A 19,180-nucleotide genomic window follows, 5' to 3' on the forward strand; every position below is an offset into this window, starting at 1 on the left:
CCTATAGTAGACTTCCACTACAACATCTGCCCTGTTCAGAATGTATCTTTCAGTTCAGTCAGCCAGTATAAAAGGCATACCAAGAGACATATTTAATTAAGCAAAATGATTGGTGGGAAATGGACTGCTGAGAGTGAAGTGCTTCTTGATGGGCAGACAGTGAAAAGGTTGGTATAGCTCATCATAGACATGTCTGGGGGAAAAAAAAGGAAAAAGCATTTGTGAAACAAACAGATGTTTAGTGCTTCATGAAAAAAGTAGGCCCAGTCTTAATTTGTAGCACTAATTTCCAAAAAATTCTGACCACTGCTAGAAGTGTATTGCTGATGTATGATCTTAACATGACCCAGTTAGAACACCCTCCTTGACCCTTAGGAGAGAGACAGTGAATAGAGTTTAAGTCCATGTTTATTACTGATTGCAGAAAGACAGTTCTGCTTCAACACTTTCAAAGCTTCCTCTCAGAAATTTAAAATGAAATAAAAAAAGGTGTCCTCATCACCATATTATATTATTATATAAAGATACACATTTATTCATACAACTCACATGCCAGATAATGATCTGACTGGTCAGTGGATTTAAATAAAGGCAGTAGTCAGGCTTTTGGAACCTTCCTTTAGCTTGTAGAATCTTACCTTTTAATTTAAAATTAGCTGTGAAACTGAAGTATGATTTTAATGTGACTAAATATGTAGACAAATATTCATTCTCCTAGAAAACCTGACAGTCTTTTACTCTTTCTCCTTCCAGCACACCATATGGCCAAAAAAATACCCTGGAAGACATAAGAGTGCATACTGTGCAGCATTAGTAGTTAGTGATCCTGCATAGCACCTTTATTTCAAAATCTGTTGAGGAAAAAGTCAAGCATAGACAGTGATTTTGATTATAATGAGCTGTATGCATTTTTCTTAGAAGTATGTGACTTGACATTCAAATTTTCTTGGTATTGTTCTAGTTACTAGTTCTTCACAGTTGTCATCTTGGCTTGTCAGCGGTAGTTCCTTGTTTTCTTTATACATTATTTCATTATTTAATAATTAAAAAACTCTTTTTATCATGGTAAAGTAACTGAAACAGGCTCAAACAAAACAATAAAACTTACCCTGAAGGAAGGCAGTGATTGATGGCAGAATAGATTTGCAGTAATTACGTAAATAAAATACAAATGTTTGAAGGTGTGAATTTTACTGAGAAAGCAAAAAAGATCAGCCCAAAAACATAATATCCAAGACAAAATGAGTGAACAAATATAGACCTAAAAAGGAGAAAAGAGGAAAAAAATAAAAATATATTGAGCAATAATAAAAGGCAAGGAAGGAATTCAAAGCTTGAAGATACTTGAAGAAGTAAATATATCAAGAAATGTCACACAAGAAAGAAATCCAAAACTGTAGCTTTGAATCCAGTGTGGATTTGTTGACAAAGATGAAAGTTAATGGATTAGAGAGCTGGGATAATTGAGAAATTATCTTTTATTTTTACAATTGCTGTTGGATACTGATTGTGTAAAGTGCTCCTGTTCTTCAGATCTTTCACAAGATCAATAATACCAGGATTTTTGGTAAATTTTTTTATGCTGCTGCTTCAAAGATCTATACATTAATTGGTTTATTCTTGCAGTATCCCTCAGAGAATAGGTAAGTGTCCTATCTTATAGATCAACAAAGCAATAAGGCCTGTCTCTTTCACATGTCTTTGGGTAAATAGTCCCTTTGAAATCAATGGGACCTGACTGAATCAAGAAAGTAGGGTTTAGTTTTAAGTGTCTTCAGATAAGCCATAGTATAAGCCAGTGAATAAAAATGGAAAGCTCTGACAAGCCTCTGTGTTACATTATTTTGCCAAAGCATTACCTCAAATGAAAAGGAGAAAAGGGCAAGGGGGAAGGGAAAAAGGACTGCAGCACTGGTGGTGAGTGGTGGTTCTTGGTTCATTTCCAGTTCCCAGTCTCTTATCACTGTCCTTTGCTCACGAGTTTGCTAACTGAACCTTAACTTGGTGGTTCTTTTGGGTGACATCCCACTGCAGCTGTTGGGACACGCTTTCACGTCACAAATGTGCATGCTCAATCGAATTACAGAATACTGACGAAATATGAACCTAGAGTAGTACAAAAACCCCATACTTTTAAATTTTTTTTTTAAATGACCTATTAGAAAGGTGTCTGCATGTGGTAAATTCCTCAGAGAAGTAGCTTCTATGTCCTGCAGTGAACTAGTTTTAGATTTTATTTGATGTTTACTACTCCTGATCTTTGTTTTGTCTTGGAAAGGTAAAAACAATGGGTAGAGTGTTGGATCAAGACTATTTTGAGGCTTTTTTCAGCAGCTAGCTAGAGAATGGGTCAATTCAAGATTTTGAAAACATCTGTAATAATGCAGCTATCAAAATAACTATTCTATAGACCTGTGCTGAGTTTGTGACCTTTTAAGAAACATAAAAGAGAAATTAATCTGTCTCTGACTAGAAAAGGTCAAAACTAATAGTGACAGAAAACTGCTTTTGAGAAGATACCACAGGTAGCAGAGCAAAAATGTCAGAACCCAGGAATAGCTTGTGATCAGAGCAATCTCAGACAGCAGGCCTGAGAACATGCAAGTCCTTGGTGTGGTTTCAGCAGAGCTTTTGTTGAATTAATAGGGAGATAGGGAGAAAAATAATGCAGCTGTGACATTGTTGCAGATTGCTGATTTACAGAACTGCTGTAACTGATGATCTGTCACATACCTGGCTTTTCAAGAAAACATGCTGTTCTCTCCCTTGCTGTTAATGGACAAAATTGGATGTGACCTTTGATTCCTGTGCTACATGTACTTTGTATTCTGTTTAGCAAAAGTAAGCTCAGAACCCCTGTTGTGCTCTTCCTGAGACATTCTTCTGCAGTATGGGCTTATCCCTTTTTTCATTAAATAAGAACCATTGTAGTTTAAGGACCAGTGGATCCTCAGACCTGATAGGGGTTCTTGCAGTGCATGTAGAGGTCATGATGAGAATGGCTTCTTACAAGCTGCTGCCCCCATGCCAACTCAGGGCGGTTAGGTGAAAAAAACTAAGACCAGCTGGAGGGAGGAATATGCTTCCTGTACTTCTGTATTCCTCTCTAAAATCTAGTGACTGAGATGAGTGAACTTTCAGACAACTAACTTGGTACCACTTCTTGGATTTTGACGATTTGTTGTCTTAATTCTTTAATCCTCATCAGGCATGCTTCTGTGTTCCCACATTCTTACCAGGGTTTCATTACATACCATTCCTTTTTTCCCAAGATAAAAACAAAATATTTTTTTAAACCTAAGCAGACTCCTGTGCAAGCGTTTTATACATTTTCCCTTAGTAATCCCATTTTTCTGTCTTCGGAATCAAGTTTGGCCCTTTCTGGTGAAAAGTAACATCATTTAAATACTATTAGGAGGAGTGTTTTTTCCAGTATCAATTCTGCCTGTGTGTAGGAATGTTAAAGATGCTAAGTTGACGATACGTTTTAAATACAAGGGGGAAGACAGTGTGCATTTAATACTTTCTGCTGGCATCCAGTAAATTATTTAAAATTTCTGAAAAAAAGATTCTTATTCCTGATGGGCTTTCTTAGCTTTTTATTCCTTGCACTGCACTGTTGTCATTCTTGCAGTAATCAATCCTTTTAGTTGCTTTAAAAGAAGCAAAGCCATACTTGTTTCTTGTTCTTCTGGCCAGAGCGCTGTAAGAAAAAATTTCTGTAGGTCTAAAAGTTCAAAGATGCATTACTTAATACATTCAGCACATGTTTCTGGTCCAACAGGTAAGTTGGACAGCCAGCTGCTCTAATTCCTATGCAGTGTAAGATATGTAGCACTCATGACTAGACTCCTTCCTACCAACTCTTTAATGTGATTGTCATGTCTTTGTTAGAGAAGAATTACTTCTGTGCTAATACTGAAAATGATTCAGCCTTAGTTATGTGACTGTTTTGCTTCTCCTGTCACAACAAGTTAAATAAAAAACATTGCAAGAAATGTGTGATAAAGTTGGAAAGCAAAGACAGCAAGAAGGGACTGTGCTTTGAAGCGTCTGATTAGTAAGAAGCTTCTCTGTACTGCAGAGAAGCATAAGAAAAAGGTTCTTTGCTTTCTATTTACACATTATTTTTATGAAATGCAGTTGGAAATGACTGTAATGGTGAGGCAAATGAGACGTACATATGCGGGTGGGACCTTGAAATCTCTGCCTTTGTCCTTCGGAGGGCCTGGGAATCCATCTATATCCTAACAAAAAAAGTAAAGACAGTGCTAAAACCAGACTTGGTCAACACCAAACGATCTAGTTGGCTTCTCCCATTGCTGTTTTTTATAAGAGCTGGAAACAGACTTGCCTGTTCCAAGCATCTTCCCGAGCCTGTTTCTTTTGGGGAGCAGCAGGAGCAGGCTGCCCTGCAAGGCAGGGCGAGCCAGGAGCTGTGGGTGGCAGCAGGCAGACAAGGACAGGGACCTCACCCACAGGACCCCACCCCACAGCAGACAAACGAAGTGACCAGGGTCAGCAGAGGGTCCAGTGATAGCCAGCAAAGGCCTCACTGAGGCAGATCCAAGGACACTCCAGGACATCAGGTCAGGATCAGCAGTTTAGGAGGCCAGGAACGGGCTTACCTACAGCTTAGCTCAGGCAAGGACCAAGGGTGAGGACCTGAGCTGACACAGAGCTCCTGGGCCTGCAGGCAGAGGGTACCTGAGCTGACCTCCAAATTTAGTTGGGTGCTACCAGCCCAAGCGCTTTTGGAGTCTGGCTCTTCAGTGGGAGTAAGAAAGTATGGGTGGTGCAATACTCTGAGGTCTTTTTTTTCCTCTCCACAAACTGGGTGGCTCTGAATGAGCTCATTGTATTGTGGTGTCTCAGCCTCTTTCAAATGCAGCATAGCATGGTGGAAAAGAACCCTTTCTCCTCCTGAATTCATGGGGAGTTGAAAGACATTTAATTTTTATTGTCTGCTCTGTAATGCAAATGTTGTTCTGGCTATAATAGTCTCTGGCCACACAATACTGTAGTTAGATCTATATAAAACTTACCACTCCAGTCCATTAATTTTCAGCCATTGTCCATGTTGTTCATGTTTGTGGTCTGCCAGAATGAGTGTATAGTCCAGAAAACATGTTAAAGTATATGAAACTCTATATTGTGTAGATGAAAACAGTGATAAGGGATAATAAATTTATATCACAATTGCATATCCATAAGGAAGGTTAAAACTACATGTGTAATGTAGGATTATTTATTTTAATGGGACTCAATTATTTTAAAATTTTAATCTCTCTACTTCCATACTACTTAGTCACACAGTCCAGCCTTTCTTAATGTTACAAGTATTTAGTGCTAGTTAGTGGTGTTACATAAATAATGAATGGTGTTTGTGTGTAGTTTTATGTTTCCTGGTAATCCTGCACATTCTCTTTAATGTGCACCTATTTTCAGTGAATATCAAGTATCTTTAGTCTTACGCTTTCCCAGAACTGCCTTCAGGGTTACCATTTCACCTAAAGTATGCAACAGCCACATGACCAGTTGGCTGTATTGGTGCTGTACATTGCCATCACCGCAAGCACAGCCGTGTAAAAGGTGCAGGGGCTCAGTTTTGAGCCTTGAGTCTGTTTCAGTTAGTGCTTTAATCAGCACCAACACAACAGCGGAGCTGACTGTACAATGGTTTGGTCAGTTCTGTTTCCTTTTGTGGTACCCAACTTTACCTTCATATATAGTAGTATTTGGTGCTATTTTGGAAAATCAGATGCTATTAGAAAAAGACTGTCTTCGGCTAGGCGGTATTCAGATGAAAGCAGCATGCTGTAACTCATAATTTCTGCAGACGGAAAGAAGCTATAGCTTTGCTTTAAATGTTGAGAAGGACTACTGAACACAGTAACATTGAAAAAATTCTTACGAAATGGCCGTTACTAAAATAATTGGTTTTGGTAGTCCACAATTTCTTATCTCTTGCCTACAACTCTGACAGTATTATTAGTCTTTTTAAATTAGAATTTTATGTAATCATTTGCACTTGCATGCCAGTTTCCTGCATTTCAGGTTCTGATTGCTTGCATCCAGGTGGTTTCTATGCAGTATTGTGCAAAACAGCTGACACTCCTATATAGCCAGAGACAAGAAAGAGTAACAATGTATGTGAAGATGATATTTGATTCCAAGTTGTGTAACATGTGGCCTGTTCTGATTTTTGTTTTCGCTCCTCAGGACAGTTGCAAAGACTTATCCTCAGTCTCCTAAAAATGCCAAACAATATCCAGCTTCTCCTGTGAAGCATCGTGCCACTTCCAATCTCAACCATGAAACTCCTAAAAAGAAAGCAGACAAGGAGAAAGAAAATGTCAGTCATCAGAAGTCCCCAGGAGCACGCACTGATGAGGCAGGCCAGGTGGCTTCTGAGAAGCATGTGCCTTCTGCAGGAAAGACTGAAAACAGTGAAGGTGAGTCTTACTGCAAGAATATACTGCAAGATATCATGGGTCTCTTGAGGCTTTTAAACTGTGATGGCTTGTTCTTTTCTTTAAGCTGCTCAGTCATAGGCTTATGAAAATGTGTAAAGATACATACTGGAACCAGTAAAAGCATAGTTTTCCCCAGGGTTACCCATGTATGAAAAACTTGTTAATGAGGATGTGAAAATGCTGAAATACAGGGATGCCCTTATTTATCCCATATTCTATCTGCTGAAAGTACTGAGGTATGCTTTTGAAAAGTTAAAGGTGTTATACCAGTGTGAACCAGGGCCATTTCAGCCTCCATGCAAGTGGTGGACACTCTTTGTTCCCTGCCTAACTTTCCACCCTTGGTTGTCTTCTCTTAGGGAAGATCACGGCAGGAACAACTGATGCAGAAGAAGCTTCAAAAATTCTAGCTGAAAAAAGACGACAGGCCCGCCTGCAAAAAGAACAAGAGGAAAGGGAGAGACAGGAAAGAGAAGAACAAGAGAGGTATCTCTATTGATTTGTGAAAGTTACTACATAATAATTTAACCTGTGTCATTGAAGATGCTTGAAACTGTGGTAGGTTTAGAATCAGTGCGGAAGCTTAGATGTAAGCGTTGATTTCTTTCAACTTGGACTCATAATTCAGTAGTGTCTTTTGCAGTCTTTATGACTAGTGAAGTTAGAAAATAATAATTCGGCTTCTTTAGGAAGCCTGAATAAATTATTATTCATCCAAATACTTCAGGTATTTGTGTGCAGTACACTGCAGTGTGGACATACCTGAAGTATTTTATGTTGCAAAGAAATATTTGAGGCAGTTTTAAATGAGCTAGTTCATGTAGCAGAAACAGTCTTGCAGTAGTAGTATATGCCTTAAATGGCAAGGCTTGTATTGTTCAACAAATTAACCTGAAGTTCATCTTCCTGCCCAACTTTGTAGGTAGTTGAGGGCTTTAAGAGTGTGGGCATAATGAAAGTTGCTGTGTCTAAGCAGTGAAATTCTGGCGCTGTTCTGGGAGCACGCTTTTAGGTTGTTCTCCACATGGGATGCTGATTGCAAGTGTCAACAAATCATGCCCTTCCTTCAAGCCCCTAATAGTAAATCACTAACTCTGCGTATCTAAATTCAATTTTATCTCTACTTAGTGAAAACATGGCCAGAGGGCAGGGGGGAAGGATCACCAGTGCCTGCCAGTTTGGTCCAGTGGAAATATTTTCTTAATCCCTGATACGCAAGGATAAGAATGATCACTTGTCAAAGCAGCTCTTGCATGTGGTGTCAAAGGAGCATGATGTCCCTGAGTGGGCTAGGAAACAACACAGGTGGAATTTTGACCTACTCTTTCTAGTGTACCAGTGTGTTTTGTGGACTTCGCTGCTACTCATCCAATCTGTTTATCTTCATCTGAAATGAAGGAAAAAAGTACTTGCTTGTTCGTAGATACCAGCATTCTGGGTATGAAGCGCAGGGGAAGAGGAATGGTTTTATTATAGAAGCTTGAATTGAAATTAGAATGGAAATGTTTTCTTTTTCTTTGATCACACCTGTTTTTTCAAGGGAAAATACAATTTCTATGAAATATTTCAGGCAGTGAAAATAAAATTGGAACAAAAGTTTGATAGCAACCTGAGTACAGAGCACATGCTCAACCTATTTGCTGTATCTTGGCATTTTTAATGAAAATGCGTGCTGATGCTACTGCTGAATGCGTGACATGCAATAGGATTCCTGCTAAACAAGATGAAGCCCTTTAAACATACTGTTACATTTTTTGCAGGCTTGAAAGAGAAGAACAGAAAAGAAAGGCAGAAGAAGAAAGACTTCGTCTAGAGGAAGAGGCTCGTAAGAAGGAGGAGGAAAGAAAACGTGAAGAAGCAGCAGCTAGAAAAAAGGCAGAAGAGGAAGCCAGGAGAAGAGCTGAGGAAGAACAAATGCTAAAAGAAAAGCAAGAAAAAGAGCTCCAGGCCAAACTTGAGAAGCAGGTACCATCTCAAACACAAATGTGAAATTTTATGTATACATACATACATATGTATACGTATATTTATATATACATACACATAAATACTTAAGAGTATCTGGTAATCTGCCTTAAGTAAATAATGGCCCTATCATATTTTGCACATTTTAATTAGAGGGAAGAAGCAGAAATCAAAGCCCGCGAGGCAGCTGAACAACTTCGTCTTGAAAGGGAACAAATCATGCAGCAAATTGAGCAAGAAAGACTGGAGCGGAAGAAGGTAGATTTTTGCGTCTCAACATAATGATTTAATTTCTTGTTTAAATACATAACCCAGGAAGTACCCAATAGTATCTAGGAATAATAATCTGGAGGGATTACAGATGGGTATTTACACCTAATTTAGTATTTGCTACTTGCATGTTAGGGAATACGGACATCAAAATTTGTAACGAAGTGGAATTGCCTAAGGCAAACGACTTTCTACTAGGCACTGAACAGACACAGAATTAGCTTCTACCCACGAAGTTAAATGCCTGAGACAAACAGGGAATGGCATGCCAAGGCAAATGTTGATTGCCACCCATCCCAGAGCATCACAGAGTATTGAGGAACATGAGTGACTTTGTTTTAAAACTTACTCAACAAAACCTCTTTGTCGTTAATTGAGAGAGTTAATGTGATTAACAAACAGGTTTTCTCCTACCTGGCTTGTCTCTGGTTGCATTATGCAGAGGCAGCAGGGCTGTCTGGCCACTGCCACACAAGGAAATGGCTGGAGCTGCATAAATTAGCTTTATCTACAGCTCTGTGGCAGGAAAGAAAGAACAACTGCAGAGCTGCAGAACCTCTGTCTGGTTATAAAAGGTAGTCTTTCCATATATGTTATTCCAGTATGTTGACTGTTTACCACTGAGCTGGAGGCATGTTGCAGTTGCAGGTAAGAATACCAAACCAAAGCATCTTTAAATCTGAAATAGTTTCCTTTCACAGTAGTGCAAAGAGGCAAGGTTTGTTGGGAGGTTTTGTTTTGTTTTGTTTTTTTCTTAAATGATCGAAGAAGGAAAAGAAAAAAAAGTATTTTAGGGTGATGCCTTACGCATTTCCAGCAAGAATAACTTCAGATATTTTATTTTATTCTTCCATTTCAAAAAGCCTAACTGTTTTAAAGGAACTCTTTGCAATAGTTTGAAAAGCAACTAGATGAAAATAATAGCTGTTGGTTTTAAATAAATGTCTTGTTCCAGAGCTGCAAACACCTGGTATTAAAATGTTTGTCTCTGAATTGCACCTCCTGAGAAAGTCATGTTCTGTGAGATGTGAAAGCCAGCTCCCAGGTGTTTTCTACCTTTTGTTTTCTTTATTTTTCTTTATTCGCTGTTTTGCAAGACAGGCAGGGTCATGACAGTAGAGAAAAGTTTTTGGTTTTGTCTTTTTCTCCTTTATTAGTCTCTTGTGCTAAATACTCTGTCTGCCTTCTCATCCTCTGATTTATTTTGATTTCTAGAGAATAGATGAAATAATGAAGAGAACAAGGAGGAGTGAAACACCAGAAATAAAGGTATGAAACAGTGTGTGGTTGCAGGGTTTTGTTTTATTACCCGTATGTGAAAATTAAACTCTAGAGTAGTTCCATGTTAGTAGGTAGACTTAGGTACACTCTACACCCAAATTCAGTTGCATTTCAAACTGAGAATGACTGTTGCTGTGTCACAGTTATTATTGTGCCACTGCTACAGAGACTCAGCTTTGTGCAACTGTTGCAAACTTAACCTCCCTCCTTATCCAGGAAGGTGGCAGGAGCCCATTTCTGGATGCTGGGGCTGTAATGTTTGCTGCTGTGGTGTATCTTCTCCTGCTTTGTACCAGCTAGTGAATTAGTTACTGAGCATTTCTGTGTTAAGCCTACCAGGAATGTGGGCTTGAGAACAAGGCAATTGTGTCCAGTGACAGAGTCAAGTTTTCACTTTTATTCTAAGTTTTCTATTAAGGAAACTTTTTCTTCGCTTACTTTCAGAAAATGTTTTCTTTTTGAAGTAAAAAAATAAAATCCTATGCCTAACTAAAGAGGGGGGCGGGGGGAAAACCTCTCTTGCTGTTGATGACCTTTGACCACCGCATGGCCCTGAGCAGTCTCACGAGTTTCAAGCCTAGACAGTTTCATGAAAGTTATTCCATCATCTAATACAGTTAACTCATTTCTTGATTACAGAAGGAAGAGCCAAAACTGGAGGTACCATCAACTTTGAGTGTGGAAAAGCAACCAAAGGCCCTTGTTCTCAACCAGCCAGGTAAAAATTGCCATATTTTTCTGACTTTTTTTTACAGTTAGTTCTCTTCAGAGTTTGTAATCTCAGGCAGAGATTACAATCAGTGTATTATCATAGATTCTTTGCTTTAATCTCAAAAAGAACAGCTACATTTGTCACTGATGCAAATGTTAGAAACTGGAGACTTGGCTTTGTTTTGCCTCTTAAGCAGAAACAGAAGAAAGTTTCTCTTCCATTTTAGTACCTGACATAGCATTTCTGTAAATGAGAAGTTCCCATCTACCGGTAGGTTTGGTTGCTGCAATCTACCTTCAGTTTTGTAGGTAGAAAATCTCTACATACAACCAAGCTTGCAAGCTTTTTATAGAATGCTATACAAATGCTATTGCTCTAAAATGTTCTAAATTGCTGTTGCTCTAAATCTTACATTTAATTTGACTTTACCAAAAAAGCATATGTATTTAAAGAATATTAAATATACATATCTGGCATTTATCTATATTTTGTTTACTTCCCCAGGCTAAGGCTTTTAATACATGACATAAAAGATAAAACATTCTCTTCCTTTTTCCTCAAATTTAGAAGGTGTAGCATAAAGAACAATTTTAGAGTGGAAAAGATGATTGACAGTATAGTATGATGAGTCACAGATGAAACTGAGTCCTACTGGATTGTCAGTCTTCCTTTCTACTTGATCTATAACTTAAAAGCATTTGTGGTTTTTTTAGAAACTATTAAAATAAAGAAGTTGCTACTGTCATAATTTCTAACATTCTTTTATAGAGATCAATGGATTGGCAACCTGCCTGAAAAATAAAAGCTTAGAAAGTGCTGCCTCTGTAATCCCTTCCCAAGATGTAGTTGCTAATGGACTGAAGTCAGTTCCAGGACTTATTCAGCTGGAAGCTGTTGATGGGAAATCTAACAGCATGGAAGATTCAACAGATGAGGTTCAGTCCATGGATGTGAGGTACAGACCATATCTACCAACAGAAATTGTGGAATTTATTTTTTAATACTTCACTGCTTCTCACCTACACCACAATGGGGCAGTCAGGTGTCTACTGTGGTGTACTCCACTCCTGTCAAGATGCAGATTGGTTGTTTCAGATAAGAGTGAACAGAACCTCATCTCACTCTCACATATTTGGCAAGGGAGGAGGGCTCTGAAATCCTTCTACAGTCTGTCCTTACAGATTCCGTACAAGTTTGCCCAAACCTCTCGGATTGTTCTGTGAAAGTAGATACTGTCAGATGTCACCATTTTTTATTTGTGTCATAACTGCATAGCTATCATGTATGAGCTTTTCTCCCTCCATACAAATGGAATAAAAAAATAATTAATTTAGAATTTTAAGTACATAACTGGAACAAATGTATGGAAATCAGTAAATAACTTTTTGTTAAATACTGTTAGATTTTGATGGAAGGGCCTGCAGGAAAGAAGGAAGTTGATAATTTAAGGCTGCTATGAGGACGCTAGCTCTAAATTTTAAATACGGAATTTTTATACGATGCTTCCTTAATCAGCAAGCCAACTTAACCTTTCATACTGTTTCAGTATTTCCAGTAAATCTGCATAAACATGTAAGAAATACCCTACTGGGACAGACCAGAAGTCCATCTAGCCTGTTACTTTGTCTCAGAGAGTATCAACAGGAAAAACTAGTTAGGGAGAGCACCTGAGCCCACAGCTTTCTACAATCCAAGATCACACAGAAGTGTTACATGAGGGATGTTAGAGGGCACAGCTGTGCCTTGCTCTTGGAAATATCCACTGATGGACCTGTTACCCATGAGTTTATCCAACTCCTTCTTCAACCCACTGATAATGTTTGCATCCAGGACCTCACCTGGCTGTAAGTTCCACAGTACAGTCTCACTGGGTAAATTACATTCTCTGATATGTGTTAAACCCAGTCTCTTACGAGTGTCATTGGGCACCCCCTGGGTTTTGTGTTGCAGGATTTGATCCACAATAGTTTTGCCTTCAACTTATCCACCACTCCTTCATGGTTTTAGAAATCTGTGAAATCATTCTTCTGCCTTCTCTTCTCCAAACAGAAATGCACTAGCCTAACTAGTCTTGGCAAAGTGTCAGCTGGTAGCAGCGCTTCCTAAATTAAATTTTAGGATTTTTAATGTCTGAAATATATCATAAGGTCACAAGAAATAAGTTTTTGATTTTAAGTTTGAAGTGTGAGTGCTTTAGGTAAATGTTTGCAGGGTCAGGACAAGAATTTGCAAGATGCAATAAACATTTAAGTATGTAGTGCGAGGACTGAAATAATGAGATGGCAGTAAATCACCAGAAATGTGTTTTTAGGAGATGAGTGTTCACATCACACAGCTACCACAAACCTTAACCTTTAAGGAATGTGGATTAGGTATGACCTTCCATCCTGAACAGGGTACCCTCTCTTTGTTTGGATTGGGACATATTCTAGGTAAAGGCTTGCCATAGCTGGCCTTAAGATTAGTAGTGATTTTTGTACAGTCAAAATTTGGTTGTTGCTTAATGAAAAGTTACACACCTCTTAATCTGCATCTTCCTTTTGTTTATGTTTTGTGTAGCCCAGTTTCAAAAGAAGAACTTATCTCTATCCCTGAATATTCACCCATGAATGAACTCATGCCTGGTGTTTCTTTGGACCAAAATGGGACAAGTAATGCTAAGGCTCTTGAAGATCTCTTGGATTTCACAGGCCAAGCTACATACTCCAAGATGTCCAGTGATACCATTAGCCTAGATGACTGTAACAAAAACTTGATTGAGGGATTTAACAGTCCAGGACAGGAAAATACACTTAATTCTATCTGTTGACAACCTCGCTTTTCAGCAGAACAGATAAAGGTACAGTATTGTGATAAACATCTTGGATATGATAAATTGCTGTGATTACTTACGAGCTTACTAGAAAAATATAGCAGTTGTAAACAGCATATGTGGAGAGAGGAAGAAAGCTGGTCTCATAGATATTTAAATTCAGTATAATCTTTCATATTTGCAGCTCTTTGTAAATTGGCATCATATGCAAACTCAGCGTATCATAGCAACCGAAAGTATCTGGTCAATGGAAACATTTCCTTTATGCGTTCAGAATATAGTGAAAAGAGTTGGCTGGGGCTTTTTCCTCTTCATTAATACAGCACCTTTCCTATAACTCGTTAGAGCCTTATTTGCATGAAGAAAATGGTTAAAAATGGAGCCAGCCTGGAAAATGGTAGTTATTGTTGCTGTTTACTCTTTGCTGCTGCTGTAAATACTCGCAGCACAGTGTAGAATCACTTATCCTAGAAAGCCTGCATAGTAAAAAAGCATAGCAGGCTTCAGTGACAGTTTCAGAGTACAATGCCACAGTCAGGTTTTGAAAGAGTGTATTCTGAATTACAAAACTGAGGTCATCTAACTTGCATAGCTGACTTGATATTCTTCTCTTTCTTTTTTAATTGACAGAGGTAGCAATTTGTGGAGGATATATATCTGTGATGCTACTGGCAGTAAAATATGAGCTTGTCACTTGAAAAAGCTTCTGCCGTCCTTGAACACTGGATTACAAATAATCAGAGCTGAATATAACTTTGTCTTCCCAGGGAATATGTTGAATAACTGGCTGCTTTTGGTAGAAATCAATGATCTAGAGCCTTGATGGTTTCAGGGAAGACTGAGTGTGCATTAGAATTTGAGCTTTAGCTGCTAATAAAGCACTTACTACTTCTTTTAATTTAAAATTCACTGCAACACTTCACTGTGATTTTTACCTGTGCATTTTATTTTGAAATAATTCTTCCTTAAACTTTATCATACATCCATTTAGACATTTTTTTCTTGTAAATAATGATGAGGTTTGCCCACAGTGCATTGAAATGAAATAATATACTGTACTTTAGTTTTGTGCCTATCTTTTTTTTGTCTTTAATAAGGAGTTATTGGCAACTTTTATGCAGATGTATAATTCAAAACTATAGTGGAAGAGGCTTGAAAAATATACAACTGCTTAATTAAAAGAGCCTTCTTACTGACGGTGGAGTGTGGGAGCTATCTCGTTATTGGTTGACACTTTTAGTCACTAGTGGCACTTACTGGTTAATATTAATTAGTCCGGGAGCGACTATCAACTATGTCTTTAAAAACATACTTGTGTAACACCTGTAAGCAAAGTAGGCAAAATGCCTAGTGTAATCCCTTAATAGATATATAGTATAGCTGTAGTAGTTTTGAGTGAGTGGTCGGGGCTGAGGTAACGTGTTAATCTTTGAAGATGCAGACACTTGATTGATACCAGCAGGCTTTCTATCATGTGGAGAAGTATTTTGTCTTCCTATAGGCTCAACACAACAAGATGTAGTCAGCAGCAAAACAATATGCGAAATTTGCAGCAGAAATACAAAGGCCGAGACACACACGGGGAACACTGCTAGCCCCCTTAACATTCTGTAAGCCTCTGTATGGAAAAACTCACATCAAGATGTATAATGTCTAGACATTCTGTGCCATACAGTGTTAACTTTATTTCTGTTGGTGAACTATGATAACTTTATGCTAGATCACGTGCTGCTTTGAGGACACTTTTGTCCAGTTCCTTAGAAGAATAAATTATAAATACAAATCTCTTTGGACACTAATACAAAAAGTGAAAACCTGGGGGTGGTGGGGTATTTTTCCTTTTTTGTTTGTTTCTTTTTCACATGTAAGGGAGTTCACAGCGTAGCTTGAGCTCAGTTGGAGCCCCGTTCTTGTGCTCTTTAAAGCAGCAACGGGAAAGTAAGCAGTGACATTACATGCGATATGTAAAGAAATCGTACCTACAAAAATCCAGCTCTATTTATATTAGTGTACTTCAGAGAAATACTTTCTTTTGACTGTGCAGTAAGCTGTAGCATGGTACTGTGTCTTCCAAATTAGTCCTTCATCTATTTCCTAAATAATAAACAAACAAAACCAGTTTGTTTTGCTGTGATACATTGTGTTTGACAAATGTCACATTATATTTTATTATGGTGTCATTGTATAACCTGTAGATTTCTGTATTTGCATGACCTGTATAGCATGTATAAAGGTGAAATACATTTTCATTTCTGAACCTAACTTGTTTTTTAGCTCTTCTTTTTACTCTCAGCAAAAATATGACTAATTTAAAAATACATGTATGTTAATCTGTTCTGAGGTGTTTTCTGAAGGAGGGTGTAATACTGCATGAAGGAGTGGTTGTCAGAGCCTCAAAATACTTCATCATTGTTTCCTTTGCCATATACTAATTTGCTTTCCAAGGTCTTGCCAATGCAGAGGGGAAATACAGACTGGTGGCAGAAGAGCCTTAAGGTGAGGACTTCCAGTCTGTGGTATCCAGGGCACTAGTGACAGTACCCAAACCAGTTTGCAGCCCCAGGTTCTGCTCTCTGGGGTATTACTTGGCAAAGAAAACATGGAAGAGAAACCTTGGGAGCCGTGGCCAGTAGACACTGTTCTGTTTAGTGGGCAAGAGCTGTTCTGTAAGGGTACCCTTAACATAAATGCTGAACTTCTCTTCAAGCTACGTGCACATACTGCTGCTTAGAAAGAGGCTGGCCTGGAACTGCTGTTAGTTTTCTAGTGAAACATTAGGGGGAAACATTCTACAATTTCTTTTATTTTTTTAAATCATAACTTCAGGCAAAATTAAAAAAGAGAGAATCTACTTTTATTATGAAGTATGCTAATACTTTCCATGGTAACAGTTAATCTCACTCTTAACTCTTGAATCATTCATGTTATTTGTCCACTCAATTATATACTAAGATTAAAGGAAGCACGGTAAGTGAGTATTCAGGAAGAAAGATATCGTATATTTTCCTTTATATTTGCTTTTAAATGTAACTTTACAAATTTGGCTGAATATCTGGAGCAAGTACTGTTAGCTGAGGGGTTAAATCGCTTCTACATTTTGCTTTTGATGCTGTAACTTCATGCCAATACCGTAGAAGTGTTTGCTGCTGTGATTCAAGTCTGTGCAATGAGCTTTACTTTTAGTTTGTCAGTGATCTTGGAACTGTGGTGAAGGATCACTAGTGATGCACACAAGTCCTTGGTAGCGCTTTTCTTGCTGTAAAGCACTTAAGGATCAAGCTGAGAGAAGAAGCAAGAAAGAGTACAGCAGTGATCCTTGAATGGATTTTTATAAATGGAGTTATAAATTAATGAATGGATTTTTTCAGATTACTTTTATAAAATGATCTGCAAAACAGGATTGTACACAGCAAGAATAAATGGACGCTGCTACTGTCCTTTCCCAGATTTCTTTTCAATAACTAGTGTAACTATTAGTAAATCTCTAATATAAATAAATAATACCTATGAGATAACCAGGCATCACAGTAGCTCTCTGATTAGGTTCAGCACTTTCTGTGGTGTTGCCCTGGGAAATGACACCCAAGGATTGTCTCAGACCCCAGCAAAGGCCCTGAGCAGATCTCCTGGCTCCTGAGTGAGTTTGTTTCAAAACAAAATGGCATCAGTGAGGGGTGGATCTGGGCCCCAGCCTCCATTTTCATCTAGTGATGAAGGGCTAGAAGTGGGGGAAAATCATCCCCTCTCCTGTAATTGTGCAGATTATATGAGTGGAAAAGGCTACAGAAATAGCACAGACAGCAGCTCCGGCTGGTGGGGTGGGGATCTTCGCTCTGCTGCCTCTCAGTAAGAGAACAGCACCTTGCCCTGCTTCCCACCCCACCACGGTCCCAGCCTCACCACCATATACAGCTCAGGTGCCTCTGCCACCACCCCGCTCGTGTTTCGGGCACCGGCAGCATGGCACTGCAGCTTTCTCACTGCTCCGCTGCCCCACGTGCCTAAGGTAGCGCTGTGGCCTTCGTCATCAGTCACAGCTGGTCAGAGAAGCCCCGGGTCCTGCGACACCTCTGGGGCTTCAGCACTGCAAAGCAGCCTGGAAACCCTAGTAGAAGATATCCTTCCCATGAAGATTTAAACCGTGCTCCCGTCCCCATATTTAAATAGTTGAATATTAAAGAGCTGAAGACTATTTGTGAGGTCTATTTCTTGTTTGTTCTAAGCCACAGCCAATACCCTGCACAAGAGGAAGACTGTCCTGTGAGCAGCACAAACGAATTGGTGGGGATATGCAGCTCCTTCTCCTGCTTTAGTGACCTGTGGAGCTTCCTCCTTACTCCTCCCCTCTCCCTCCCTGTACAAGAACAACGTAGAGACTGCAAAACTCTTTCTTTGCTCTCATTTTAGAACAATGTTGTTCAGGTTGTTGGTTGCCTCACAGAACAACAAGGAGAGTGGTGGTTCACCTATGGTGCCTCTCTATGTGTGCACAAATATACATAAATGGCAGTTACCTGACATACGGGGATGCTGGCAGTATTGATATTGAATTCTGAAAAATGTATTACTGCTCGGCCACTATGCTAAAATCTGGAAAATACAGTGTATGTTATGACTGAATGCAATTTTCTCTGGATTTTGGTTTTAATCTTAAGAAAAACAGGTTTTAAATTAATTCAATTTCTCCAGAATACATACACTTAAAAATAATAGAAAATTTAAGGAATTCGGATGCATTTTTGTTATTGCTGTTACTGGCAAGAACACCGCGAGCCACAATGTTCACCTCTTCCCCACTTTTTTATCCCATCATTTATCTTATCCTTATGATCTCCTACAGCTGAAGAGTAGGTTGTGCTCTTCATTCAGTTGGCCAATTTAACTTGTCTGTTGAAGCAACATGTTGAGTGTAAAAGCCGTTAAAAATGCAGGCAGAAACAAGAGGAGAAAGAATGCGTAAGCTTTTAAAATAATTATGTAAAGTGTAAGAAAATGGTTTCTTGACCACCAGAATAATTTTTGACACTTGTTTTCTTCTTAGTTACCTTGTTTGTTCTCCAGCTTGTATACGTATTGGAGCATTTCTGATGATTCAAGACTGAAGTAGTAATGTTTTTAAACTAGTGGGTTTGATGATTACCTGAGGCCTGCAATTTTCAAAATGAAAATAAATGCTCTGGAAGCTCATGTGTGATGTTCACTTGGGAGCTTTACAAAAATAGATGTGTATCCCTGCTGAAATCAAGCCTTAATGATTTCCAGAGAAAAAACAACTATGATGCAGAAGAGGTTCAATGAATAGAAGGAGATGGTAAGCAATGTGCTACATGCTCTACGAAGTCCTTGCTGTAAGATTAAGTTTTTAAAATAGTTATGTAAATAGCCCAAACCAGCAGCTTTGCATTATCATTTGTATCTTCTTGCTGTGTCTAAAAGGAATAACTTGAAGTCAATGGCAATTGTAGGTGATTGACGTACAGGAATGGACCCAAGTACATAAAATTACATAGCTGGAGAAAAAAATTAATGGGTGTGAGAGATGTTCACAATCAGGGAAATTGCTCTGACAGTATTTCCTCATTTTTTCTAGAAATAACAGCCACTCACCAAATTCAATACACAAGCAGCACAGTAAGCAGGATCAGGGCACTATCTGTAACACCG

The 19,180-nt window shown here is 38.7% G+C and overlaps 1 protein-coding gene across 7 annotated transcripts in view; it reads left to right on the plus strand.

Moving 5' to 3' along the window:
* Positions 1-15,778, plus strand: part of MAP7D2 (MAP7 domain containing 2) — a 92,969-nt gene extending 77,191 nt beyond the window's left edge. For all 7 annotated transcript variants that reach the window (XM_074814683.1, XM_074814682.1, XM_074814685.1 and 4 more), the window contains 8 exons: positions 6,223-6,455; positions 6,836-6,962; positions 8,237-8,441; positions 8,595-8,699; positions 9,927-9,980; positions 10,632-10,710; positions 11,473-11,659; positions 13,264-15,778. In XM_074814683.1, the coding sequence (XP_074670784.1) occupies positions 6,223-6,455; positions 6,836-6,962; positions 8,237-8,441; positions 8,595-8,699; positions 9,927-9,980; positions 10,632-10,710; positions 11,473-11,659; positions 13,264-13,513 (1,240 nt within the window). In that variant the 3' untranslated portion in view covers positions 13,514-15,778. The remainder of the gene's footprint in view (positions 1-6,222; positions 6,456-6,835; positions 6,963-8,236; positions 8,442-8,594; positions 8,700-9,926; positions 9,981-10,631; positions 10,711-11,472; positions 11,660-13,263) is intronic.
* Positions 15,779-19,180: the final 3,402 nt, after the last annotated feature.

This window comes from Strix aluco, chromosome 2 (assembly GCF_031877795.1).
Source record: "Strix aluco isolate bStrAlu1 chromosome 2, bStrAlu1.hap1, whole genome shotgun sequence".
NCBI classification, from domain to species: domain Eukaryota; kingdom Metazoa; phylum Chordata; class Aves; order Strigiformes; family Strigidae; genus Strix; species Strix aluco.